Genomic DNA, 26,936 nt, shown 5'->3' with positions numbered 1-26,936 from the left:
TTATTAATTCACTTGTTTATTTTACAGTGCGTTTTCATATATTTGGTGAAATTTTTTCATCCTCCAGTGTCACAGATCAATACTACATACATACAATATACTGTATATACTACAGTCATATTCATAGCAGTTTTGTCCGGGTACCATAAAACTTAAATTAATAGCCCAGGCTTTTGTTTGCTTCAATCACTGAACTCAACCTACCTATATTTTACACAGGTATCTATATGGGACAGGCATTCAGTTCTTTTTTTTTTTTTTAAACTCTTGCTCAGGGGTAGTACTATCAAATTGGTTATTTAGGGGTGTCCTGGTATACAGGTAGCCTACCTTAGAAAGGATGAAAGCCGAAGGAAAAGGGGTAAAAATCTTACGGACTAAGGAAAAAGCTTTTTGTTTACCATGCCAGTAAATCTGAATGAATTGTACCTTGGTCCTCATGGTTTCCGTAAAAAAACTCAATGATTGAATTGTGGAAAATCTAACGGAAGTGTAGCATGTCCGTTTTGACATTTAGTTTAAACTTTTCTTTGTATGCGTGATCTAAGCAGCTTAGAAACAGTTGAGGTTTTGTCGATCCAACTTCTATAAAAACCAAACCTGGTGTTTAATTGAGACCTAGTTAGTTGTCAAAATGGGTAGCCATAACCATTACTTTAGTAAAAAGGGACTTTTTACTAAAGTGTTTAATTGAAGTTTTACGGTATTTCATGTAATTGACTGCTTACCAACTAGAACAGATACAAGAGACAGACATAAATGCAGCTGTGACTCTAAAAAGCTACTTCCAATTACACATTTGAAAACCTCAAAGGGGTTTCACAAGATTCAAAACTTTATTTGTTGTTTTTAGGTGTTCCTGGAGTAGTCTCATCACCATCCACACTTGTCACACATCTAAAATTTCTGTTGTGACTTGCATTTTGTAACATTTAAACTTAAAAAGGTCATTAAAACAACTCAAATAGTACAAACCACAAACATACAGGGTTAACTTAAACATGCAGTGGGTTAGACAAATTACACATCATAATAATCCACAGATCTTGCCATCAACAATTTATTTGGCAGTGAATCATTTTCAACAAAAAAACACTTAACTTAAATTAACTTAACTTACAACTAGAGATGGCCAGAAGATGTTGAGGCTCAGAAGCTTGTTTCACTCCTGTGAAGAAGCCTGTGAACTGTCACAACTTGTGTCATATGAATAGTACCGCATGATTGACTACATCCAAAGCGTTTAAAATTTTGCAACTAACATGTGATAGGCACCATAGAATTAAAAGAGAGAATATACAGAACATTTACACCTGATAATCAAGTAATAATATTTGCTTGCTGGACAAAAATTGTTCAGCTCCATTCTTGAAGGGCAGCTGTAAGTTCAACAAAGTACCAGATGTCACTGTGCTGCAGCACAAATATGAAGAATGCTTCAATAAGATATCATCCGCCCGTCACTACCTAGAATTTCACATGTCATTTTTACTGGACATCAGCCTCATTATCTATACATTGGAAGGCCAAGGATGAGCAGGAACAATGGAAGTTTCTAATTGTGATTAATGAGATGAAGCAGACATTTCTGGATTGATGAAAAACGTGAAGCATGTGACAAGGTTAAAGATCTGTTATTAGCATACACTTTTACAAAAATAACTGCATAGAATCAGTATTGTAAATGCTGTGGCTAAATCTAACGCACCTTACTACAACTACACTGATCCAGAAGACCATGACATGAGAATACGCTTTCCAGTGCTGTACATTGTTTCAATCTGGCAGACAGCAAAGTAAGACATTTTCCAGTTTCCAAAGAGGCTTTAATTTGTTGCTGGTACATAATCATTAACGTTCCATTTTTTGGCATATTTTCCCATTTGAATATTAAAGACTAAAACAACGGAGAATTAAATAATAACAACTAAACATACCTCACACAAATCTATTAAATAAGAATATTCTTAACATCTAAAATAAACTTAGAATTAACTAAAAAGCAAAGCTATATTCCTCCAGATTGAATCTTATCACAAAGGACAGTTCTTGTTGTTTTAATGAATCTATAGTATCCTGATAGGGTTGTGTTCTCAAATGATGGACACAAATTAATGGATTGAAACTGCTATGAGTAGTTGATAAAAGGCAAAGAACCTCAGCCTTAACAGGAAGACTGGGGCTCAGTCCTACACTGGCTGGTCCTTACACACAAGTCCTGACTTTGGAATCATTATGTAAGAGCCTTAATGGTATCATAATAGTAATCCGAGTCCTTTTGAGTAATCAATATTAACAAATTTTGGTAACAAATGTTAACATTAGATGTGATTAATACTGGCAAACAAACTTAGCAGTTAATGGTAAGAAAAAAAGAAGAAAAAACAAAACACAAGATAAAATGGCTTAACTCACTTTGTAAGTGTCATTCAATAACTTTGTGCTATTTCATTATTTTTTCAGCTCTAGTGATGGTGATATAATCTATATTTGACTTAATGTGTGAAGTTCCTATGGAAAGACCATATTAAAAACATCACTGACACACCGTTACACTGGGTGACATGTTCTTTCATTACCATGAACATACACACTGATTTATTTTGTTGGTTCTTGATTGTCACTTTTGGGTTTTGTTGGGGAGCAGCTCAATTGTATTTCTTTATTAGATACAGTCAGACTGTCTTCCTCTGCTTCAACACAGCGATGGTTCTTTAAGGACTGTGATCGAGTAAATAGTCTCTTACACTGTGAACACCAGTATGGTTTCTCTCCGGTGTGGACACGCAGATGTCGGCTGTAACTGTATGAACTATTGAAACACTTGCCACATTGGTCACAGCTGTATGGTTGCTCTCCAGTGTGGATACGAAGATGGCGCATATAGTTGCTTAGTCGACCGAAACCTTTCCCACACTCTTTACACTGGTGCGGTTTCTCTCCAGTGTGGGTATGTAAGTGTTGTTTATACGTTTTTGAAATGGAGAAACTTTTGTCACATAGCTCACAGCGGAATGGTTTTTCTCCGGTGTGGATACGCATGTGTGATTTGTAATTACCCAACTGTGAGAAACTCCTTCCACACTGGTCACAGCAATATGGTTTCTCTCCTGTGTGGACACGCATGTGTATCTTATAACTACTTAAGTCACTGAAAGTCTTTTCACATTGGTCACACTCATATGGTTTCTCTCCAGTGTGGTTACGCAGATGCAGACTGAAATGCCCTGACTGAGTAAAACTCTTTCCACAAAAATCACACTGGTACGGTTTCTCTCCACTGTGGCTAAGCTGGTGTCGCTTGTATGAACTTAAAAAACTGAAACGCTTTGGACACTGGTCACAGCTGTATGGTTTCTCTCCCGTGTGGACACGCATATGTATCTTGTAAATACTTAAGTAACTGAAAGTCTTTTCACACTGGTCACACTGGTATGGTCCAGTGTGGTCAGTCATGTGTTTTCTAAATGAACTTTGGCTGCCGAAATTCCTCCCGCACTGGTCACAGCAGTATGGTGTTTCTTCAGCATGGGTACACAGGTGTAGCTTGTATGCATGTAGTTGGTTGAAACTGCTGCCACATTGTTCACAGTAGTACAGTTTCTCTGCAGTGTGAGTGAGTTCATGTCTTCTTAGACTACAGATCCGACTGAAAGACTTCCCACACATTGGACACTGATGAGGTATGCTCTTGTCGGTCTGTTTCAACTGAGAAAGAAATGGAAGACTTTATGAAATACTGTCAGTCACACACACACACACACACACACACACACACACACACACACACACACACACACACACACACACACACACACACACACACACACACACACACACACACACACACACACACACACACACACACACACACACACACACACACACACACACACACACACACACACACACACACGAATAAAAAGCAACAATGACCAACAATATACATGTTTATATAAGTAAAGTGTTAATGTAATTCTTAAACAAATATATATTCCCTGTTACAAGGTAATGTCATTTGTTGCCACAGTCTATACGAAGCCATACATTAATGGATATGTACATATATAAATTATACACCAAAATACAACTATATGAAAAGACATCCACATTTATAGATATCTTACAACCTTTTTTGTGTTTGTAAACAGTGATGACATATTTTGTGGGCAACGTCTTTCTGGTGGCAGAAAGAGATCTACATTTGCTGCAGTCTTTACTGCAGTGCTTGCACGATCATAGGCACTAGCCACAAAAGTGACATGACATACACAAGACTGAATGCTGAAATGAACATTGAATGCTGTAAAATAAATAAATCATATTTACAGTGCTTTACTCTAAAGCTTACTCTCTGTTCCTATGCTACCAGGTCGCTTCTGCCCTGTCGCAGCGCATCAGCCCAGCCTGGCAGAGATTTGCATCTCCATTACAACAGGGCTACTCACTTGAAGGTGTACCTTTGCAGGCATAGAGAGCCACAATGGTTGAGAAAGCTCAAGGTTGAATGACAAGAGTGGCCGTCATTTTTTATTTGCTAATTGTTTCACAGAGGTCCTGTCGGGCTACCTGTGGTTCCTATAGTTTCCAAAAGTATAATGGACCCAGAGCTTTCAGCTACCAAGCTCCTCCCCTATGGAACCAGCTGCCAGTTCCTTTAAGAGCAGGCTTAATACATTCCTCTTTGATAAATATTATAGTTAGTTAGGCCTAGGCTGCGTTTCATTAGTAGTTCCACTTCCCCTCGTTCACTTACCCTCAGCCCTTGGTATGACGTAACAGCATACGTCGCACGGAGGCCACTTGGAGCGCGAAGGGAAAGTGGGCGGGGGAGGAGCGGGGGATTTAAATGAAACGCACTTGCCCTTGGAGTCTACTCATTGGCAGCCGTCGGCGTTATAGCGGCAATGACGTAAACTGCAATGCATTGTGGGTGATATCCACCTCGGAGTGACCATCGTTGTTCACTCGCTCCCTCAGCCCTCCGAGGGTCCATCTGATCAAGTGAACTTCAGTTTTCCAGACAATTGGAACGACACTTATGATGGCGGCGGGGATTCCCCCGAGGGCAAGTGCCGAGGGCAAGTGAACGAGGGCGTGTTGAACGACTAATTAAACGCAGCCCTAGACTGGCAAGGGACTTCCCATGATGCACTGAGCTCCTCTCTTACTCTCCCTCTCTTTCTGCACACATTCATGTCCCATTAATGCATCTATCTACCTTAGCTTCTTCCCCAGAGTTTTTTGCTTTATCATCGCCAAGGTTCCCACCTAGATCGTCAAATGACTCGGCGGCTGCTGCCGTGGTCCTGCCAACGTAACACTGATGTGACAAATTAGTAGCTTGATTGCTTGAGTAATGTTTAGGCCAGCTAGCCAGCGAGTTCAATGTTACGTTCGTAACATCTATGTGCTAAACAGCTACTACATTCATAGTTGGCTGGCCACAAGCCCGTCAGCCCCTGCTGCTGTTGAAGTCTGAGAGGATTTGTATTTGACAATGATGGATCATATGTACATGTTAAAGCACAGTGTGCATTTTTAACTGTAAATGTATCTCTCAAATCATTAGCATCAATAAATCTGATGTATGTTTTCAATAAAACAGTATTTGTTACGGTAAGTTGCATCATCCATCCAGCAAAGAGCAAAGTAGTTGTCTCATTGAACTGTCATTAAGAGATTTACTTTTGTGCTGTTCCACACTGTTTGCAATTATGGGCCTTGATTTGTGGCTTTTCAAACCAACTCAGTATGTTAAATCACAGCAGAGGCTGTTGGTGAAAAAAATCACACTGAATGCCACTCAGCTTAATCGAATCAGGGCACGAGAAGCGGTAGTGAGCAAAGCCGCAAACAACTTTGTCAGGGGATCTCAATTTTCAAATTCATCTCATCTGATCACTCAAATACAGAGATATTTTAACAACAAGCAGCTTTTTTACACAACCATTTGAGTCAGAGTGGGCAAACCTACATCCATAGGAGTGCTTTTGTTTATACCCGCACTCCTAGGGCTTCTGGTGTTCTTTTTTGAATGATGAATGCATCACAGACTCTGTCTCTCTGGGTAAGGTATGGTGACATCCCTACTCTGACTGTTGTTAGACTGTTTGAATTAGGGCTGTACAACTGTACATTATACTAAATGTACCATGTGAAAGCAGCGGAAAATGCAGCATTTCTGCACAAATAAACAAATGGATGATATTGTGTAAACAAAAATCCCCATGCACTTCCAACAACAGTCGGGTGCTGGTAGGTCGCAGGAGTAAGCAATCAGAATTGACCACCACATACTAGAATAACTTCACTGTGATTTTATTTGAGAGCGAGCAATGTGTTTTGCTTGCAGCTTACTCAGGTTTGCTAAGCAAAATTGCATGAGCACTCACAGGTGTGCCAAATAGGCCGCATCTGAGTCACATGATCAGTCATGTGCCAACACATATTTTACAAATGTGAGTGCATAAAAACATGATATACAAAAATATAGAGAGCAGAGCAGCATGATTAATCTAACAGATCCACACAAATTACACATTACATACAAGAATGTACAGCTGGAATATCCTGTAGGTTCTACCACTGTCCCTCTACACCACTAAATGTGGTTCTGTTTGTGATGGTTGATATGGTGGCAATTCATAAAATACTGGCTGTTAATGTGATAATGTAATTCTACTTGATCTTACCTTTTCTGAGGAACTCATGACGTGGCTTATCAGTGGAAGTTAATGTACTTCAAATGCTTTTCTTCCCATCAGCACATTTCAACTCTGAAAACATCAAATAAAGACACAGAAGATACAGACTAGTCAGGGGGAAAAAAAATCACCCACTAAAACAACAATAATACTGTATCAGGAAGTGATTGGAGGTACCTTGGCAAAGTTTAGTACTGATCATTACAGCTGACCCCAACATAGAAAATATACACTCAGCTGTCAGTTTATAAGGTAAACCTAGATAAAACTAATGCAGTCTAATTAGAGTTGGGTATTGTTTGGTTTATTTCTAATACCGGGGCTAAAATAATACTTTTAAAGCTGTACTGATGCCAGTGCCCGAACCAATAGATGTTGGGTTTTTTTGTTTAAAAGAAGCACAAAATGACTATCAGGGATATTAAAAGAATGCTTTTATTATTGCTAAGGCAAATTTGAACTTCAAATTGAACAATATATTAACAGTTTTCAAGTATATTTAAATATATTAACAAATACAAAACACTAAAATTTGGGCGGGTGTGGCGCAGAGCGGGTCGTCCCTTAATCGGAAGGTTGTGGGTTCAATCCCCGGCTCCTGGTGCCACATGTTGAAGTATCCTTGAGCAAGATACTGAACCCCGAATTGCTCCCGATGCTGTGCATCGTGTGTGAGTGTATGAATGGATTAGTTTCTGTTCGATGGGCTTTCGAATGTGTGTGAAAGGGTGAATGTGGCATGTAGTGTAAAAGCGCTTTGAGTGGTCGGAAAACTAGAAAGGCGCCATACAAGTACAGGTCCATTTACCATTTAAATTTGTATTGTAAACAAATTCACATAAAATTAAAGCTGCAAACAGTGTTGGGCGGGACCTTGCCCTCCACGCAACTCGAGCGCCACGCTACGTCACCCCATGCCCAAGCCTTCATCGCCGGAAGCTGAGGGAGACCGCTCTACATTGTCACACGTTTCAGACCCTGCACAAGACTTACGCTTTCATTCTTCACTGCGAAAGGTGGAAATCCACCACGCCACGGACACAGTTTGACACACAGTAAATATTTGATTAACTTATGATCACCAATGTGTCTAGAGTGATCGAATTTGAAAACCACTGTAAACTGCTGGAAATGGCATCAGTTTGACATTCAATCCAACTTTATTTGTTAAGCACTTTAAAACAACCAAAGTTGACCAAATTGATCCTGGCTAACTTTGATGTCATGCTACAGACACGCCCTTCAACGTAGAGTCACAAATTGAATAGCGTTCATTCAGCACCATTTTTTGACTGTACTGACCAATTTTGAAGTAGATCCAATAAAACCTGTAGGAGGAGTAAATTAAAATAGCCCTGAAATGCCAAAAATGACATCACAGTTTGACATTCGATTCAAAATGGCCGACTTTGACGACACACCACAGACACGGCCTTTAATGTACAGTCACAAAATGAACAGCGTTCATTCAGCAATATTTTTTGACTGTACTGACCAATTTTGAAGCAGATCCGATAAATTTCCTAGAAGGAGTTCGTTCAAATACAAGGCGAAAATTCACCGAAAATGACCACGGACTTCAAAATGGCCAACTTTGACGACACGCCACGGACAAGCCCTTCAACGTACAGTCACAAAATGAACAGCGTTCATTCAGCAATTTTTTTTGACTGTACTGACCAATTTTGAAGCAGATCCGATAAATTTCCTAGAAGGAGTTCGTTCAAATACAAGGCGAAAATTCACCAAAAATGACCACGGACTTCAAAATGGCCAACTTTGACGACACGCCACGGACAAGCCCTCCAACGTACAGTCACAACTTGAACAGCTTTCATTCAGCACCATTTTTTGACTATACTGCCCAATTTTGAAGCAGATCCGATAAATTCCATAGGAGGAGTTTGTTCAAATACAAGCCCAAAAAGTGAAAATGACCACAAAATGGACGCCTTGAGTGAAAATTAAAAATTAAAATAGCTGACTTCCTGTGGGATTTGGGACATGGGTCCAAGAGGCTTTTTTGTACTTCTCGGCACGTGCCTACCGAGTTTCATACATATCGGTGAAACATGGCGCCGGGGCTGCTTTTTTAAAATCCTGTAGGGGGTGCTACAAACACGATTTTTGGTATGTGAGCTACAGGCAACAGTCTACACGTGTCCTGTGAATTTCATATTCATAACTATTACGGTCTCTGCAGAGTGATTTACCCTGCCACCAGAGCGCCACATAGTGGCGTGATTTTTTTTTCCTTTTATGGTGAGCCTCAGGGAGCCATGGGCAATCATCCTATCAAGTTTTATTTTAATCACACTTGGCGTTGCGGAGATATAAACTTCTTCATTTTAAAGAGCGCCACCTTGTGGTGATGACCTGAAATTGTGTACGATGCATAATGAAGACATAATAAACTATTGATGCAAGTTTGGTGTCAATCGGACATACCAATGTGGAGAAATGCCCAACTTCCTTTTTGACGAAAAATCAACAGGAAGTGCTAATTTAATAACGTACTTATTTTTTGAAATATCAAAATACTTTAAATTACTTTTTGTCAGGACGGTCTCCAGATGCTACGTGCAAAGTTTCGTGCGAATCAGACAAAAGTGCATAGATGGAACACGAAAACGTAGTTTTTGGACATTCCGCGCTCTAGCAGGGAATGTGAGACAAACGATGCGGGAATTAGCCTATCAAAATTTGCCTAAAAGTAGCGCCACCTAGTGGCCTTTCTAGTGGCTGACCTGAATGTGACGCATAGAATATCCGATATCGCACCAGGCCCGACAAATTTGCCAAATAAAATTCACGCCAAGTTTACGTTCAGGGGGTCAAAAATGCAGTCAAAAGGGCTATGAAGAATAATAAAAAACGGACCAAAAACAATAGGGACCTTCCAGCGGTCGCTGGCTCAGTCCCTAAAAATAAACCAGAGGCAACTATAATGACTTAACACTAAGTAACAGTTACAGGCCTCATAAGAGCAAAATTCATTTTAGTTGATATTATACCGATTCCAGCTTCAAACTTCAGCAATTCTTTTGCAGAGATACAGTAGTATTTAATAATAACAATATTTTCTATCAAGGAAAGGATACTCTCGTCATTACCAATGACCTCTAAATGGCAAGTCATTATGACATGTCACATTTACTATTTATATCTATGCACCCCATTACCAGGGCCTGGGATATCCACACCGACAGCTTAGATCAGGTCGTCAACAAATCGGAAGGTTGGCAGTTCCCAGCTCCTTGCTGCATATCCTTGAGCTAGATACTGAACCCCAAATTGCTTTTGTTCTTCGATGTCCTGTAGAAGTGAAATACTGCCGCATTTTAGACCATTTAGCCTGGTATTTTAACCGTGTTTAAGGTAGCTACTGGCTAGTGTGCAATGTTAACTAGTGATGACATGTGCTGTCTTGCCTGTAACGTCCACACCAGAGAGCAAATATTTCAAGACAGATCTCGTACCAAACAGAAGCTGCTGACATCCGCAGTGTGATTTGAGCAGGACGGTAGACACTGGCACAGTGTTTTGGTAGCCAACCTAGGAAAAGCGCAACAAATGTTAAGAAATAAGGATTTAAAATGTGTTTTTTTGTTGAAATTGTTTCAGGGAGGTGTTGATTAACTGTATAGTAATTTGGATGTTATATCATTACTCATTAAAAATAAATTGAAGTTATCCTTAAAAATGTTTAGTTACTAAGTGTAGTAGTCCCACAATGAAATGGAGAATTTTACCAGTGTTCATCAAAACGCTGATACAATACAGCATCCACTATACATCCTAAACCTCCCTCCACACACCAGATCTCTCCAGCAACACTAGAGGGCCCATCACACACTGAGTAGAGTAAATGTCAGACTGGCTTTTAGTCGTTGGCAAGAGCTTTGTGAAATAAAAGGCTGCAGACAAATGCAAAGACTTCTTTCTGTTGAACTATAAAGTATTAGCTGGCTTGCTGTGTTGTCAACCTGCTTGGTGTTTGGCTGTGTTACACCTCTTTCACATAGACCGCCTGAGCAGTGCATAGACTCGCCGGTGGGTGATGCTTGACAGGTGCGTAGAGTTCACACCATTGACAGTATGGTTCACACTGAGAGCATGTCAGTTGCATGACTGCTGGTGCTAGCCCTGTTTCCCAATACACTTTTCCCTGTAAGTCCATGAAAGATCAAAATTTGTATATCATTTAATTTACAAGGCCATATAGTTTAAATCTAAATGTGAAGAGTGGTAACCAGAAAGCACGTGTGGTTTGTTTACCCCAGAGAGAGAGAGGCAGTGGAAAGATACTGCAGCTCACTTCCAGAAATTCTTTCAAAAGTGAAGTAGAGTTAAACAAAATATTACTTCAGTGCTTTTACTTTGAAAAGGGTGTTTAAACTATACTGAAATAGTGTATATGACTACCTATCTATTCTCTTTTCCTTGCGGTAAAAATAGGCGAGGCCTCGATAGTGAAGCATCGCTGCAGATGCGCGAGACACACCGCTTTTATCGGTTAACAAGGGCCCCGAAATAAAAGGCAAGACGTTACGCAACGCGGGCGGTGTGACAAGGATTTTCAAACCCTTTCAAGGGAAAAGCACTGTAGTAATCTTATCTTTATTTATAAATAATCTGTTATTTAACACAGAATTTCTGGAAGTGAACAGGTTGAAGTGCACTAGCTTTCCAATGATCCAGTTGTCAACTGGCTAGTTTTTGATCACAAGGAATGTAAATCATAACAAAGTACAACTCTCAATGTTAATGACAGTGGTATTGCACCCAGGGGCGCCAAATTGCACAAATGCTAAATCTTACATAATGTTGCTTTAATATCTGGCTGGTTTTTGTAGTTGTGGTTGCTTATTTGTCTCGCGAGAGTATGCTTCACTCGTGCCCACTAATGAACGAATCTTACCTCATCAGATAGAACTGTCGAGTCGTTACACTCCATTTCTATCTTCAGTGGAGTGGGCGAATTAAAAAAAACTGGACCCAGGCAATAACACAACTTTCCAATATATTGTTCACATTAACAATTGTTTGTCAACGTTATTCGAACATAACACAAAGCGAACAGGCTAAATCATAAGTATATCCACGTAACGTTATCCCGCTTCGTTACGACAAACAACAACCAGGTTCAACTAGCGTAACTTACATAACGGCCTAGCATCACACATCCACACTAACAAGCTAACACAACTTAGCGTCAACGGGCCAGAAAAAAACAACTACGTTCATATGGTTGGACTGCTTGCAGGTTGAAACACAGTGTGCTATCAATAATAACTAACGCAGCTACAGACAACCCAAGGTAACAGAAGAGAACATTTACATTTTGCTCTCTCACCGTCTCTCTTATGTTACTATTGCCACGCAAATACCGCCATCTTGGAGAATGAAGAGCACTGTGGGTGCTTCTTCTTCTTCTTCTTCTTCTTCTTCTTCTTCTTCTTCTTCTTCTTCTTCTTCTTCTTGTAGGACACTACTGCCTTCTGTAGGACAAACGCGCCCAGCCGCAGACCAACTGTCGCGCGACAACGTACAACGGGAGCGATACACCACGCGCAAGGTCGCGGCACTAGTTGCAGTCTTCTCCTGAACAGAGGTGTCGCTAGTGAGGAAAGGCTACCGACTTTGCTATTTCTACGCACTAGAAGAAGAAGAAAAAGTTTTCTATTTTTTTTCCCCAAATCGGTCGCGGGGGTTCTTCCAAATTTTCCAGCATATGTCCTCCTCTTTTCCAACATTCATGGCGATTCGCATGAATTCGGCACCGCATCGTGTTCCTTCATTGAAGGATCGTACAGATCGTCCATCTTCCTGTTTCCGGTTTGTCGCGCGCGCGAAAAAAAGTGTAGGTGACCGTGCCAAAATCCTGGCGCGCCAGCGAGAACTACGTCATTTTGACGTCACGTTGTCGCGCGACAGGTCGACTGCGGCGAGTATACCGGGCGCTTAACTGACGCCATCACACACAGATTTTCGTATATAATGCTGAATCATACAGGAAGTGTAAAACTGCTTTTGTGATCAGCTGGTGATTCTCGTTTCGGCAAAAGAAAAATTTTATAGAAAATGACTAATCCATACACTTCATTGATAAACCACAGAGTAGCTTAATGAGCCCACACATGTACCTGTTCTCAGATGTAGGTACCTGCTGCTATCGTCTGTCATTGTCTAGAGATCAGTGGGGAAACGTTCAGCCTCACGTTATTACGTCACCCACATGAGCACGACTTTAAGACTGCTATCAGTGGACAGTTCACATTATTTTTTGCAAGAAAAACTAGTTAAATTGTGAAGTTACTGTATGTAATTATTTTCAAATATCTTCAGACAGAGGAGGTGTTTTTAAACAACAAAACCTTGTAAAACGTCAATGGTGAGTATATATAGCTATAGCTTATATATTTGATAAGGGGTCGATTTTGAAACTGTCGGCTGTTTCATGCTTTGTCACTCTGGTCTGTTAAACAGCATATTTGCTACTGGTGCGTTTTGACTCTTAAACTGTTCTGGTCTGGGTAGACTAAATACCGTTTTAGGATGTGGTGGTCAAAGCGATGTTTTTTTAAATTATTATTATTTTGTTACTCGCTATAAATGTGTTATTAAACATTTATAGTTACGTGGTTCATATCCGCTGTCTACCAGCCAAAGCTTATAGACTTACCCTAAACCTGTGTTGGCAAATTAGTCTATATTTGTCAGTCCAGTAAGTAGCACAGCGGATTGAAAACTCATTTTGATCTGCTCTCATTTACACTGTTAAAGACACTTTCTGTATCCATTTTAAATTAATTTTAATTGACAGTATATGTAATGGACACAGCTTCTGGGTCGGTAAAGTAAAGCCAACGCAGACATAAAACCTGCATTTTACGTAAAGGCCAGCAGTCAATGCATGTTTACTGCAGTTAATGGAGCTCCCCATTGACTGCAATAAAAAAAAAAAAAATTATACCATGTGCTGTAGTGGAGAAATGAGCCGACTTCTCACTTGATTTATTAGCTCAGTAAAAAGTTTCCCAACAAGTTTATCTCTTAAAAATTGTCTTTTTCGGTAAGTGCGCCTCATGTCACGGAAGCCATTGCTGTAATTACATGGTTCAGTCACTATGTCAGATTTCCTTCAATGAGCTGTTCCTGGTGGCTTGCTTCGGAGCAGCTGAGTCACATGCAACACCAAGTGGTAAAATTGGGTATTACTGGTCTGGTCTGGTCTTTTGCTTAAAACAACTCCATCCAAGATTTGGTATTTGATGTGATTTGGCGCCCCCAGTTGCAATACCACTGTGGTAAACATGGACAGCCTTAAAGGAATACTATGCAGTTTTCCGGTTTTGTCAAACAGCTACCCCTAGAGTCGCTGCGGAGTACTTGTATTTAATGGTAACTGTCGTAAATACCACTCACCAGAGCCGTCTCTATATACGGCTCTGCGTCTCTGCACTCACTGCCTGATCCCCTCCCCCCTTTATACCGGTACATGTTCAGTAGGATGGAAGCGTCGGACATCGAACAGGTAAAGATAGACTCCAAAGATGTCTACTGACCAGGTAACGTCTTCCATTGAGGCTGCTTCCTATGTTGCTGATGTATGTCACATGGCACCGTAAAGCAATTTGTGATTCTCGCGAGATTAGGCGGGGCGCCATCTTCAGACTTGCATTGCTGGTTCTGCCAGCGGCGTCCCCCCCCAGCGTTGCTATCGGTATGATTAGCTATACTACGAGTTTGTTTACCATCGAAATGACTTTGAAGCTGTTATATTAAGGTACAAATTTTGCATAGTATGCCTTTAAGTTTGTTATGTTTACATTACTTATAATCATAAGCTAACAACTTTCAACAACTTTGCTAATCTCAAAATTCCACCAGGCTCAGGTTAAGGACGTGTCTGGTGATCTACGCATTTTCAAATCCCACCAAAAGCATTTTTAGAAGCAGAGAACAATATGTTCACCTTAGTAACAATTGCCCAGAAGTCCTGGTTGATATTAGATAACAATAAATTAGATTTTGACTGAGGCTGTCACTGTGATTGGCATTCAAATGAGGAATGGCTGTATATACCTTCATTCTCTCTCCTTCTTTAATCTGACTATTTGGGGGCAAAGATATAAAGTAATCTTGTTTTATGCTAATATGTCAAACATTAATGAAGAAATATCAGTACTTGTGTTTAAGAAGCTTTGTCAATTATAGTGCTGTGCTACTTCCCCCTAGGCAGCCAGAGAGGAACTTGGAATAGGATGCAAGAGCAGTGCAGATAAAGGAACACACGCAGAACAGGACAGGACGGCAGAGAGGGAGAGAGAAAGAGAGAGGACATACAGTCAGGCTCTAGCCAGAACAACATCTCTGTGACTAACCGCTGAATCCCTGTAATGCAGGAGAACTGATGATCCAACGCACCAGAGGTAATAATCAGAGATATATGCATGTCTCTTTCTGCCTCTTACTGTTTTCTGCAGTTGCAGTTGTAGAGCACAGCATGTTTGTGGCGTGTGTGTGTGTGTGTGTGAGAGAGAGAGAGAGAGAGAGAGAGAGAGAGAGAGAGAGAGAGAGCTAAACAGAGGGAGTAATAGATCTTGTTACCTCAGACTGCAGAACAGTGTAATAAGCCTAGGGTTTTGCGGCTGTCCTGTCCTTGTGTCGATGTGTGTGTTTGAGAGGGCCTGTTTTGTACCTGTGTGGAATACATTACATTTACATGAGTTGTTACAGTTTTCCTGCTATCAGATAGAGAACAGTGTCTCTGTTCATGTTAACAGCTTCAGCGAGCTGTGTCATCGCATCTTGACAGCGTAGTCTAACGCCGCAGTACCACCACCCCCTCCACTCCCCTAACCCAAGCACACACTCTATAGTCCCCTCTGTCACTTTCCCTCGCTGTATCCTACTAGTTTCACTCACTGTGATTCTGCAAGCTGGGCTAAATGGACTGGACAAGCTCCTCTTGGCTTGGCTTGGCTCTGGGTTTTTTTCCATAGACAGAAAGCCTTATTTAAAGTCTGATTGACATTAAATGTAAGAATGAAAATTAACTATCCAGCCTGGGAACATAACCTTACTCATGATTAGGGTTGGGTATTATTTGAATTCTGTCGATTCCCACTCATACTCTGCCTATCAATTCCGGTTCTTATTGACTCCCAGTTTTAATGGTACTTCATCATTTGACTGGTGGGCAATGTCAATTCCACGGTCTTTGCCAATTTAATTAGCATCAAATAAAAATAACGTATTGTAACAATTATGTTATATAGAAAACAAATAAAGAAATAGGAGCTGATGAGTGTCCTTTCAGTCTGCCTCCATTACAGTGGACAAACCTAACATATACAACTACCTTATTAATTTAGATATCTGTCAATTTAATATGCTGTTTTGGTCGTTACTGTAAACCAATCTGCGAAGCAGAATCGCTGTCTCTATTTTGATAGCCAATTGTGTTTAACAAGGGACCTTTTACTATGAGCTAAGAGAACACATGTCATTTACTCTGTAACATCATTACCTAACTTGTGATGACGTGTTTGTCACAGATGTACACACATTGACTATCCAGAGGGTTGTTTCACAAAATCCAGATAACGGATTAAGACAGGATTTTCCAGTTATCCTGGCTGAATTTAGCAGTCGCTAGGTTTCATAAAAACAGCAGCACATAAGTTACCATGAAGATTTATTCTTTGTAGCTAGCCTGCTCAAGACAAGGCTGAGAGCTAGGCCTGATTAATCCTGTTGTCTTATCTGTTCAGTCGGCTGTCACTCCGATTGGAAACCAATGTGGTTTTACATGTATTTCTTCTGAGTAACGTAATAAACCTCGACTGCTCACTTTTAAGGCAGAGTATACAACTATTCATTTGTGCAAAGGACAGTCAACTCCTTGAATGGTATAATTATGACGGTTTCAGTTCAGAGTAGTGGTTTTCCTTTTTTACATAATATAAGCTTTACATAGTTAGGTTTGATAAGTCTCCATTTCAGGATCAGTAAATCTGTGATTGACTTAGTGGTCTATATCAGAAAAACTGGCTTTTTGCCATTATTGGAAAGGACAGCTGGAGATTCAGCTCTACCAGGAGAGCTATATGGTGCCCCAGTGAACGTGCATTTATCCAAATTGCTTAAATTTGGCTTCATTTAGCTGCACCTTCTCAGCCTGGTTTAGCCTTTGTGAAATGATTATTAAGGCAGGATGCACTGACTTGGCTAGTTCAAGTTATCCTGGATTTTTAAATTCGGCTTTTGTGAAGCCCCACTGTTTACCATTTTAATTCACTCTATGGATGCCTCAGATTTCTTTGTTACTGTCATTTACTCTTTGGGAAGTGAAGAAAAGGTTTACCTTACTTTTATGGCTCAGTGATGTATTCCTGCTCTCAAATGTTTAGGTGCTTATTATTATCTTACATTTTGTGTAGTGCTCTCTGTACACTTTCACTTGTTCTGTTTTCACCAGAAATATACCAGAATAAGTTTATAACATAAATCACAGTCTGATGGGAGTTCAATTCTCATTAAACTACGAGGGACACAGCAAATAAGCAAACTCACGCTTCCCAGTGTCTGTCATCATGCTGGACATCAACAGTTGGGTGAGAGTTCTCCTACAAATATACTGGTAACCAGAGACATTCAGAAATCTAACTAGTTAATGCATCACACACTCAGGTTGCCTACTAGCCCAACTTTCTTAAAGGGGAAGGATGCTGGTAACATCGATATACAGTAGGCTAGCAGTAACACATAGGTGCAGATAGGCTGTGGGTGTGCTAACCAGAGGTGGAGAAGGTATTCAGGTCCAAATATATGTAAGTATTATAACAAAATGTTACTGCGGCATTAAACTTTTTACTGGTCTATTAACGTTGAGGCATTTCTTATATACATTATTCTGTCGAATTTAAAAAAGGGCGGCCCATCCCCCTTGAGTTTCTAATTTTCTTTTAAAGGAGAACAAAGAACATATGATTTACAGAGCAGATACTGTATGTATGCTCTAGAAAAAAAGTAATTAAAATGTCTTGTATGTCCCAGTTAAAAAAGAATGGTTCTGGAATGAGTCCAAGTAAGAGTCACTCTCCTATAAATCTATTGCTGCCAAAATATCATCCAGTGTGCCAGCAAACTAAAGTTCCTGTAAGGCAGAACAAGACTTTTCTGTTAAGAAACTTCTCAGTCAGTAGTTTGACAGCTACATTTAGGAACAATCTGCAGATAATGCAAAACAATATTATTTGGTATTTGTTAAATGCACCCCCTCAACTGCACATTGGTGGTGATGGATTCAGAAATGTAGAACTGATGTTATCATGATTTATTTTATATTTCTTGATTTGTTATGTTTTGTTTGGATTTCAGCACTGTGTTGCTAAAGCAAATATGTAACTTTTCTACCTTAAAATAACAGCTTCAAAATCATTTTGAGTTGTAATAGGGTGAATGATGCCTCTGTCATTCCAAGTCTGTACCCTCTATGTCTGTTCTGTCGCTACAAGTGAATAACCCTTTACGAAAGTAGTCACATATCACCCACTATGTCACCAATTTTGGGGAAATTAGATCATATTTTATTGTGAAAATGTTTTTAGGTTTGTCCTCCGACTTATTTACAGAGATTCCTGAAGTAAAGAAACTGCTGCCAAATGTAGCTGCTGTTATGGCTAATGTTAATTTCCTTATCCATACTGCCCAGGACTGCTGCTTAGAACACTGGGGGATTGCCAGTATTTACACTGGCAACACCAGTTTTCAGGCCTCAGACACGGGGAGGAATGCTGACGGAGAGCAGTGTTGTGCCAGAACCAGAGTGGGGTGAGCAGTCAATGTAGCTTCTTTTGACCTGGCTAATGGCAGAGGCAAAGAGACCAGAGAGGTCGACGGAGGAAACTAAATAGAGAAAAGGAGAGTGAAGCCACCGGACAATACCAGATCTCTGACTGGCTTTTAGTCAATGGTGAGAGCTTGGTGAAATAAAGGGCTGTAGACACACAGCGAGCTGGCCTTCTTGCACTTGGACTATATAAGTTTTATTAGCTGGCTTGCTGTGTCTTGGGTTGTTGCATTTGCGCGATGTTTGACTGTGTTAGAAAGGTTGTCGACTTGCTAGTTTTTGATCATAAGTACTGTAATAATAATAAATGTACAGTGGTCCATATTTACGACGTATTGCAGCTGGGGGCGCTGAATCGACAATACCAAATCTTACATAGCGTTGCATTACGTTTTTCATGTTGAATACCTTGTGCTTTTGCGTTTTCTTTTGACAGGAAGTCCTCTTCCTGATATGCTTGCATGACATGATTGGTCCCAATCAATGTGTTAGGTCTAAGACCTTTATGCTGAATGAACATTTCTTATAATTAAATGTGTTTAGTTATGGTAACAGTTACCTGTCATTATTTGTGCGTATGAGTTTTGGTAACAGCTGGTTGTGACAGTATGTGCTCAGATTCAACCAGTCTCTGTTCATCTAAAGGAAATTTTTAAGTAAACACCTGTTTGGAGATTTAAACCAAAGTTCAATTATAAGTTCCTGATTTATAATAGTTAATTGTATTAATATCATATCTCTGATATTTATTAGTAACCAAACCTGCCCTACCAGATCCCAACAGTCACTAATAGGGTCCCAAAATCTTGCAAAAAAGTTGCTAAGTTGGCAACATTGTCAGTGTTCTTGTTAAAATTTGTGTTATGTGTGACATGTTATGGCCAGCATTTAACTCTGTTTTAGGCACCATGGCTGCTGGATTGAGGCCACTGATCTTGCTTGTGTTGCTGCTGTCTTGTTGGCAACTGACCACAGCCAAAGAAGGAAAATCCACAAAGAAGGGAAAGAAAGGCAAGCAAGTCGTCTGTCCATCGTAAGTAAATATACTATATTAATATATACAAATACATATTCTTCATCTCACAATCTTCATAATTTGTCATCATAGTTCACCACAGTATCTAGATACTATTTCAGACACATGTGAGAGTACATTAAATATGTTGTACCTTTGTGCACAATGATAACAACACAATACTGAGCGCAACAAAAGGAAGGAAATGTCGGGTTGTGGGTGAATGACCGGCTTCCCAGCTATGCAGAGTGGATATGGATCATACTATTTAAGACCAAGCAGGACTGATTAAGTTAGAATATAATATGTAACATTTCCTCAGTAAAAAACAGAGTCAGAGAGAGAGATACTGTAATAGAAGCGGTCCCAAATAGATAAAGGTCACCTTTACTAGCCTAAAGTGTGGCTACACTTTTTGATAAATAAACGCTGGTCTCCATTAGAGGTCTGAAAACTCATCGGGTCACCTGCTTGAGCGAGTTCTAAGAGATAGCTTAGATCATCTACACAAATTTAAATGTTAAACTTTTGTCAATATGGACATGCTACACATCATTAGATGAGTTAGATTCTCCACAATTCAATCGGTTCATTTTATGGAAACTATGAGCACCAAAGTATAATTAATTCAGATTTACTGCCATGGTAAACAAGTGAGACAAAAAAAAAGTGCTGACTCCCATCCTTTGAAGCGATCATAAAGTCTGTACCATATGGTATGTGTTCATTACGCAATTATATATTCCTTTAGTCTGTAAGGGTCCACCGGGTTTCATTAAAATTAATCCAAGTTATGAATATATGTGAAGTCTCTTGCTCGCTGTCTGTATGCTGGGTAGCGTAAATCTTCAGCTGCTGTAAAATGATGCTCACATTCACATGTCATGGCAGCGGCACAGAAAAAAAAGTATGACCAAAAATTAGTTAGATTTGCTCAACAAAACTCAAGAGAGGCAAACCCATCTTTGCACGCCCGTCTCAAATACATGCTTTTCTCGGCAAGGTGCCACAACCTTGATCCCTAATCTAGACACAACCACAATCCATGGGAAACTGTGAGACGAGAAAGCACAAGGAGGAGGAGAAAGGAGCTCAGTGCATCATGGGTTCCCCAGTAGCCTATAGCAGCATAACTAAGAGATGTTTCAGGGCTATAACTATAAGCTTTAGTTAGAAGAAGGCCTTCAAATGAGTTATAATTTAGTTTAGATTTAGGATTTATTAATAGGCTGTAACAACATCTCCTTGGCTGGTGCCTGGATGACTAAAATAAGATAAGATAAGATAGACTTAATTGATCCCACACTGGGGAAATTCACTTGTTACAGCAGCTCCAGATGCAACACAGCAGATAAGAAAAGTAATACACATTAAAAACAAAATAAATTAGAAAAAACAAAAGATATCAAGAAAAAATAGAAATATAGTTGTATATATGAACATGAGTATTAATATGTCTTGGAAGGAGTGGATTTATTGAGACAAACATATTCTTCATGGCATGACCAGGTTTCAAAAAGAGAAAATAAATCAATATCATATTTAGATATGGGGATCATGACCCAGTTCTATAAGGACCCAGTTCCAAATTTTTCAAAACCCCAAGCTTGCAAATGTTAAAATATTCCAACCAGCCACCATCAGTTCAACAACAGGCAATTGCAGATATATTTGCCCATGTGTGCCCATCCTCACCATCCCAGTAGTTGTAGCTGAGAAGTGAGTGACGAGTTTGTTTGGTGCAACAGCTAATCAAATCAAGCGAGTGGCAAACTTTACTCGCACTTTCTCTCTGTTTTGATGCAGTTTACTATGCCGGTAAAAAGGTTTGCTTGAATCTGTGATAATATACGATAGCCCTACTCTGGCTCTACAGCTGTTATTCCTCACTCAATCTTTGGCTCAGTGTGTGTACTGTGCTGCTGAGGCAGGCAGACAATTAAATTAGCAACATAAAATGATAAAAAATCATTAAGAGAATCTGAAATATGCCACTGCTGATCAAAGATGGGATCATTTAGGGTTCTTTCTGTGAGATTTTGCTATTTGTCTCCTCATACTTTTTTTAAGCTCAGCAAAAATAGTTTGTGCTTAGTAGCAGTAGTAGTAGTAGTAGCAGCTCATGAAATTAATGTATTAAATGCACCTGACCCTATTTATACTCATTACATTTCCTTCTTTGTAGCAATGTCTCATGTATCAAGCATCTTTGGAAAGAGAAAGGAAGAAAAAGATACTTTATCTTTAATTTTGTTTATATCCTATTTAACAGCCAGTTGTCCGCAGAAGATTTGGCCCAGGTTCCGGCTAACTCAACCTCCAACATCTTGAACCGTCTGATGGTCAGTTATGACCCAAGAATTAGGCCTAACTTTCAAGGTAATGTTACAGACTGTACAGGTAGGTGATGAGAGACATTTACTTATTAGAAAGTGGACCAACTAGTATGTTTAAGTGTGCTAATTCAGTGTCAGAATGTATTTTCTAATAATCATAATAATAGAAAAATAATCTGAAATATATTAGTGTATTATTATAACTGCAGGGCAGAAATGGGAAAAAAACCCATTTAATTAAAGATTTTAATGATATAGCTACAACCGAAAATGTATCCAAACAAAAACAAATATAAATCAAATAGATGTAAAATAAACAAGGAGTAGTGACCTGTTAATTTGACAGATCCACTGCATTTGACCTTGGTAAAATAAAAGTCCATTGCAGCTCATGTTAATGCTGATTGGTGATTGAAAGCAAATATTATTCAGCACTATTTGTTGTAGGAGGTAAAAACACAAGAGATATGAGATGAAGGGAGAGAGATGGAGAAAAGATGCAAGGCAGAAGAGGAAACAGGATGAAACAGAGAGAACATTAGGAGTGTGTGTGGTTGATTTGCTCTGTGAAGCTTCAAGCTACAACCAGATGTCCTTCACACACTCTCTCTCTCTCTGTCTCTCTCTCTCTCTCTCTCTCTCTCTCTCTCTCACACACACACACACACACACACACACACACACACACACAATTCAGTTCAATTCAATTCAAAGAGCTTTTTTGGCATGAATAAAACCATGTTGCCAAAGCAATTAATAATAGTGCATATTTTGCATATCAAATATTAAAAAAACCTATAAACTATACATTTATCTTGTGCATTTATATATATACTTTTTTTCAATACAATACAGTGATTAAAAATATATATTATTGGTGCCCGGTTACCTCAGTCGGTAGAGCTGGCAACCCATATACGAATCCGACCTGCGGCCCTTTGCTGCGTGTCATCCCCTCTTTCTCTCTCCACCCACCTTTCCTGTCTCTCTACAGTTGTCTCTATAAATAAAGCTAACAAAAATGCCAAAAAAAAGTAATATAACAATATATATTATTAAAAGGGACATATTATGCAAAACCAACTTTTTAATCATTTGATTATGTACATTTGGGAATCTGGAGGGCCTATCAGCAGGCAAAGTGTGAAAAAAATGACTCAGTCATGTTTTTGTGGGCTGCCTCAGTCAGAATACAGGAGATAAATCACTCAATTTCAGACAGAGTTTTGACGTCATTTCGGCTCAATGTTGCCACCCACCGCAGTTTACTTCCTGTTGACTATCGGAGCTCCGCCATTGTTACTATAAAATAGCAAGCTAGCGGAGCCTGCCGCCTGCCAGCCTAATGTCTGGGCAAAGACTTCAGCAGGCAAACTGTTCAGTCATTGGCTGCACAACCCAACACAAATTTACATATGTATGAGCACAGTGGATTTATTTTTATTTTTGACGGCAATGTCCGGCGGAAAAACCGGAATGTGTCTGAACCACTTCGTGTCGGACTGTTTTCACAACCTCGGTCAGTACAACACTGGACTGGCTGAAAGACTGTTCCTGAAAGAGGGATTGTACCAACTGTCTGTGGAGAGACAGCAGAGGAAGTCACTGTAAGTATTTTTAAGAATTGATGCTTTGTTTTTCATTGCTCGTGTACCGCTAGCACATGCTAACAGTTGTTAGCTGCAGGAGCCTCAGTGATGCTAACGTAGTTATTGTTTGTTAAATGTTTGTTAAATGTGTGCAAGATGAACATGAAACTTATAAGGTGAGGTTCATTTATTAAGCCAGCTGGTGCAGATGTCTCCATATTCTCCACTGCTGCTATTTTTTATAGAGATTCACACAAAGTTTATGCCGTGAATTACCAAGCTTCGTGCAGGGGGGGATTGGCTTTATGTTCGTCTGTATTTTGTAGAACAGGGAGGATAACGTCAGTTAGGTTTAATTGTCTTTAACCTTGTACAGCTGGGTAGCTAAGTATCTGTTCACTGTGTGGACCAATACAGCTGTGAACAGAAGAAGACACCATACGTGTGTGTAAATTCAGCAACGGAGGTAATTAGTTTGGTAGGATTGTAGCTTTGATTAGCACACAGCAGCTCTGTGATTTCAATGTGTTACTATAGTTACTGAGTCTGTCGGACTTTATGTTGGAATATGAGGGGCAGTGTGATTGTTAACCCTCGGTAGAAGCTACCAAAATATCGTGAGTGAGTTATGGTGATTATTTTCTGTTTGTGTAACTTGCTAACGTGCTAACCAGCTGGGGCTAGCTTCCTTGTTGTGTGTGTGTGTGTGTGTGTGTGTGTGTGTGTGTGTGTGTGTGTGTACAGTGTGTAAATTAACTTGATCTACGTGCACTGAAGTTAACAATAAAGCTACTGTGAGAGAGAAATGGTCAAAGTGCAGGGATTCATTAGTTTAGTAATATTGTGTAACTTCGATGCTCACTCAAACCAAATAAAAGTTTTCTGATCCATATATTTAGCGTTACTGCAGTACTGGTATTTAAGTGTAGGTCCAGTGTAACATCTCATACTCATATCATCTCCTATTGTATAATAAACATCACCGAGGCTCACTGCTAAATGTCTGTTATTGCACAACATCAGTTACAGTCAGTAAATGTCCTGTGTGTGTATCTGCTGCCATTAGCTAGACATTTGTGTTGGTAACCTCAGACTGTTTCAACAACAGATCACTATGGCAACAAGGGACCCACCAGAGACACTGCTTTATTATTTTATTTTATAACTTAGGACTACTGTGAGCCACAAGGAGCTGTTGTACTTGTATTATATTATACTGTATATTATATGCTGCTTTACAAGTAACACTGAATCTGCCTTGTTTTACAGGAAACCTGATGAACCTCAGGTGTTCCTGGACCCATCAGAGGACAGAGACAGCTGCAGCTGTTACTTACAACATGTGTAACTGGAATATGAATGAAACATAAATAAAGTGTTTTATTTTTAATAAGAGTTTTGGTCATTTCATTTTTAAATTCATTAATAAGTGTGGTTTTATATAAATAACATGTTATTTCACAGAGGCTTTATGAAGATTTCCTGCATGTAGAAGTGTTGAAAACCTGGTTCGTGTAAACCTGTAACACAATACATTACTGTCTCAAATTCAAACTTTATGAATGTATTATGTTGGAAGATAAATTACATCATAATATATAATATAAATTATAGAATATTCCGTATATATACTGCATTTTTAATGGGGTTCAAACATAATTGCAGCTTTTACACTTATCTGAAGGTTAACTTTGGTAATAATACTTTCAAGTTAAAATATCAGACTATGAAATATGGATACAGTACAGTACAGTTGGTTACTTAGCAGTTTTTAAACCACATAAACAAGTTACTTTATTAGATGAGTAATTCCTTCAGTTATATTGACATGTTGTACAGGATAAAGTATTCCAGGCTTATAATATGTTTAACTTCACTGGGCTCTGTAGACTGTAGGTCACTGCTGTATCTGTAAAGACAAGCATACAACACAGTTGGTTTTCATAGTTAAGGTATAAACACTAACATTATGTGATAGATAGAGGTTAATATATATATAATTAAAATAGCAGTATTTACCTGAGGAAAACGTCACAGAAAGCTGTAATCCTGATTGTTGATGTTGTTCATTTCTCTGTGATTTCAGGTCAGACTCCCGCTCTAACATGTCCGGTGGTGAATCCTTTGGTTTAGAAGCAGTTATTGAATTAATATTGACAGTAGAAATGCAGCTAAACTCAGTAGCAGTGAGGAGCTAACTGCCGGCAATGCTGAGGCGGAAGTGGGAGGGGCCGGAGCGTCATACGCTTCATAATGCCGACCAATCAGAGCAGACTGGGCTTTTTGGGAGGGGGGCCTTAAAGAGACAGGAGCCAAAACCGATCGATTCAGACAGAGGCTGAAAATAGCTGCTCAGCTATAGGCAGTATGAGAAAAATAATGTGTTTTTTGAACATTAAAACATCTAAACCTATTGTAGTAGAGCCACCAAATACAATTATGAACCTGAAAAGGGGCATAATATGTCTCCTTTAAATACAATTGCTCAATTATTTTTTTTTTAGTCCCTCAGGCTGCGGCAGGCAGACACATATTTAGCTGCTAAAGGAGTGATTGTCCCTTTGCCAAGAAGGATGGATAGTTTCTCTTCTGCAGTTAAATTTGGAAAATCTGGTCTTTTTTTGGTCCACAGAGTGGAGATATCCCAGGGAGGAGAACTTATCACAGTGGTGGAGGAAGTGCATCTATGTTTCTGTTTCTCCTGTTGAACAGTGAGCACACACATGCTAAGCCTGTATTTGGTCAGGATCATTATTTGTTTTATATCTCTGACAAAGTGGAGATATTCAGACCATTTATATTCTCTGTTTAGGGTCAAATAACATTCAATTTAGTTTTCAATTTATCCAGTGTTCTAAATATAGGATATAATCTATGATTTTTGATGATTAATAATTATTTTAATTTTGTTGTATTGTTGAGAATCACCGCTGATAGTAGTCTGGTTGATTAGTTTCATCAACAGTTGACTGAGGGGACTCTTTTCAGTGTTCAAATATTGGCTTTTTAGTGGTTTAGAATGAAATGTGTCTTTTGGCTTTGAATTTAGATATGTCCAAAATGTTAATTCCCATTTCTGGAAGTTTACAAATAATGGAAAATGCCCCAGTTCAGCTCTGGCATTTTTCTTCGAACATTTAGCATTTCTTGAGCAGAATTCCGCGTGCAAGGCCTCTATTGGATGTTTGTCCCGCGAGTCGTGCTCCAATCTACTGAGCAGGCCCCAGATCTCACTTCCATACAAAGTGATTGGTACAATTACATAATTAAATATTTTTGTCCAGACTCCTATTAGGGACCGTGCCAGAGACTGCTGGAGGTCCCTATTGTAATTGCTAAAGTTATTATTGTTTGTAGGACTTTTTGACTGCTAATTTTCCCCCTGAACATATATGAAAGTGCAATTTTATTTGGCAAAGTGGTCAGGCC

General features: G+C 39.4%; 2 protein-coding genes and 1 long non-coding RNA gene across 11 annotated transcripts in view; 2 read left to right on the top strand and 1 right to left on the bottom strand.

Moving 5' to 3' along the window:
- Positions 1-817: 817 nt before the first annotated feature.
- LOC127355491 (zinc finger protein 239-like) lies at positions 818-12,464 on the bottom strand. Of its 6 annotated transcripts, none has more exons than XM_051386434.1 (4): positions 12,049-12,463; positions 10,187-10,262; positions 6,696-6,779; positions 818-3,708 (listed from the first exon to the last, which is right to left on the bottom strand). In XM_051386434.1, the coding sequence occupies exons 3-4, from the start codon at positions 6,711-6,713 to the stop codon at positions 2,599-2,601; spliced, it is 1,128 nt and encodes a 375-aa protein (XP_051242394.1). In that variant the 5' UTR covers positions 6,714-6,779; positions 10,187-10,262; positions 12,049-12,463; the 3' UTR covers positions 818-2,598. The 6 variants fall into 6 exon arrangements, with proteins under 6 accessions (XP_051242394.1, XP_051242393.1, XP_051242395.1 ...); XM_051386433.1 differs by having other exon boundaries at positions 12,064-12,463; XM_051386435.1 differs by lacking the exon at positions 10,187-10,262.
- Positions 12,465-12,578: 114 nt separating this feature from the next.
- LOC127355481 (glycine receptor subunit beta-like) overlaps positions 12,579-26,936 on the top strand; it is a 47,771-nt gene continuing 33,413 nt past the window's right edge. The window contains exons 1-6 of one of the 4 annotated variants that reach the window (XM_051386414.1): positions 12,579-12,865; positions 13,056-13,101; positions 14,949-15,142; positions 18,430-18,548; positions 19,471-19,600; positions 21,855-21,961. In XM_051386414.1, coding sequence (XP_051242374.1) covers positions 18,509-18,548; positions 19,471-19,600; positions 21,855-21,961 — 277 coding nt within the window. In that variant the 5' untranslated portion in view covers positions 12,579-12,865; positions 13,056-13,101; positions 14,949-15,142; positions 18,430-18,508. Of the gene's footprint in view, positions 13,102-14,948; positions 15,143-18,429; positions 18,549-19,470; positions 19,601-21,854; positions 21,962-26,936 lie in introns of all 4 variants that reach the window. The other 3 variants (XM_051386418.1, XM_051386416.1, XM_051386417.1) reach the window with 3 other exon arrangements.
- LOC127355517 (uncharacterized) lies at positions 21,978-24,902 on the top strand. The gene is made up of 2 exons (XR_007881775.1): positions 21,978-23,525; positions 24,777-24,902. It is a non-coding gene; the product is annotated as an uncharacterized LOC127355517 (long non-coding RNA).

This window comes from Dicentrarchus labrax, unplaced genomic scaffold (genome assembly GCF_905237075.1).
Source record: "Dicentrarchus labrax unplaced genomic scaffold, dlabrax2021, whole genome shotgun sequence".
NCBI classification, from domain to species: Eukaryota; Metazoa; Chordata; class Actinopteri; family Moronidae; genus Dicentrarchus; species Dicentrarchus labrax.
Note: the sequence above shows the minus strand (reverse complement) of the source record. Positions and strands in the feature narration are given on the sequence as shown.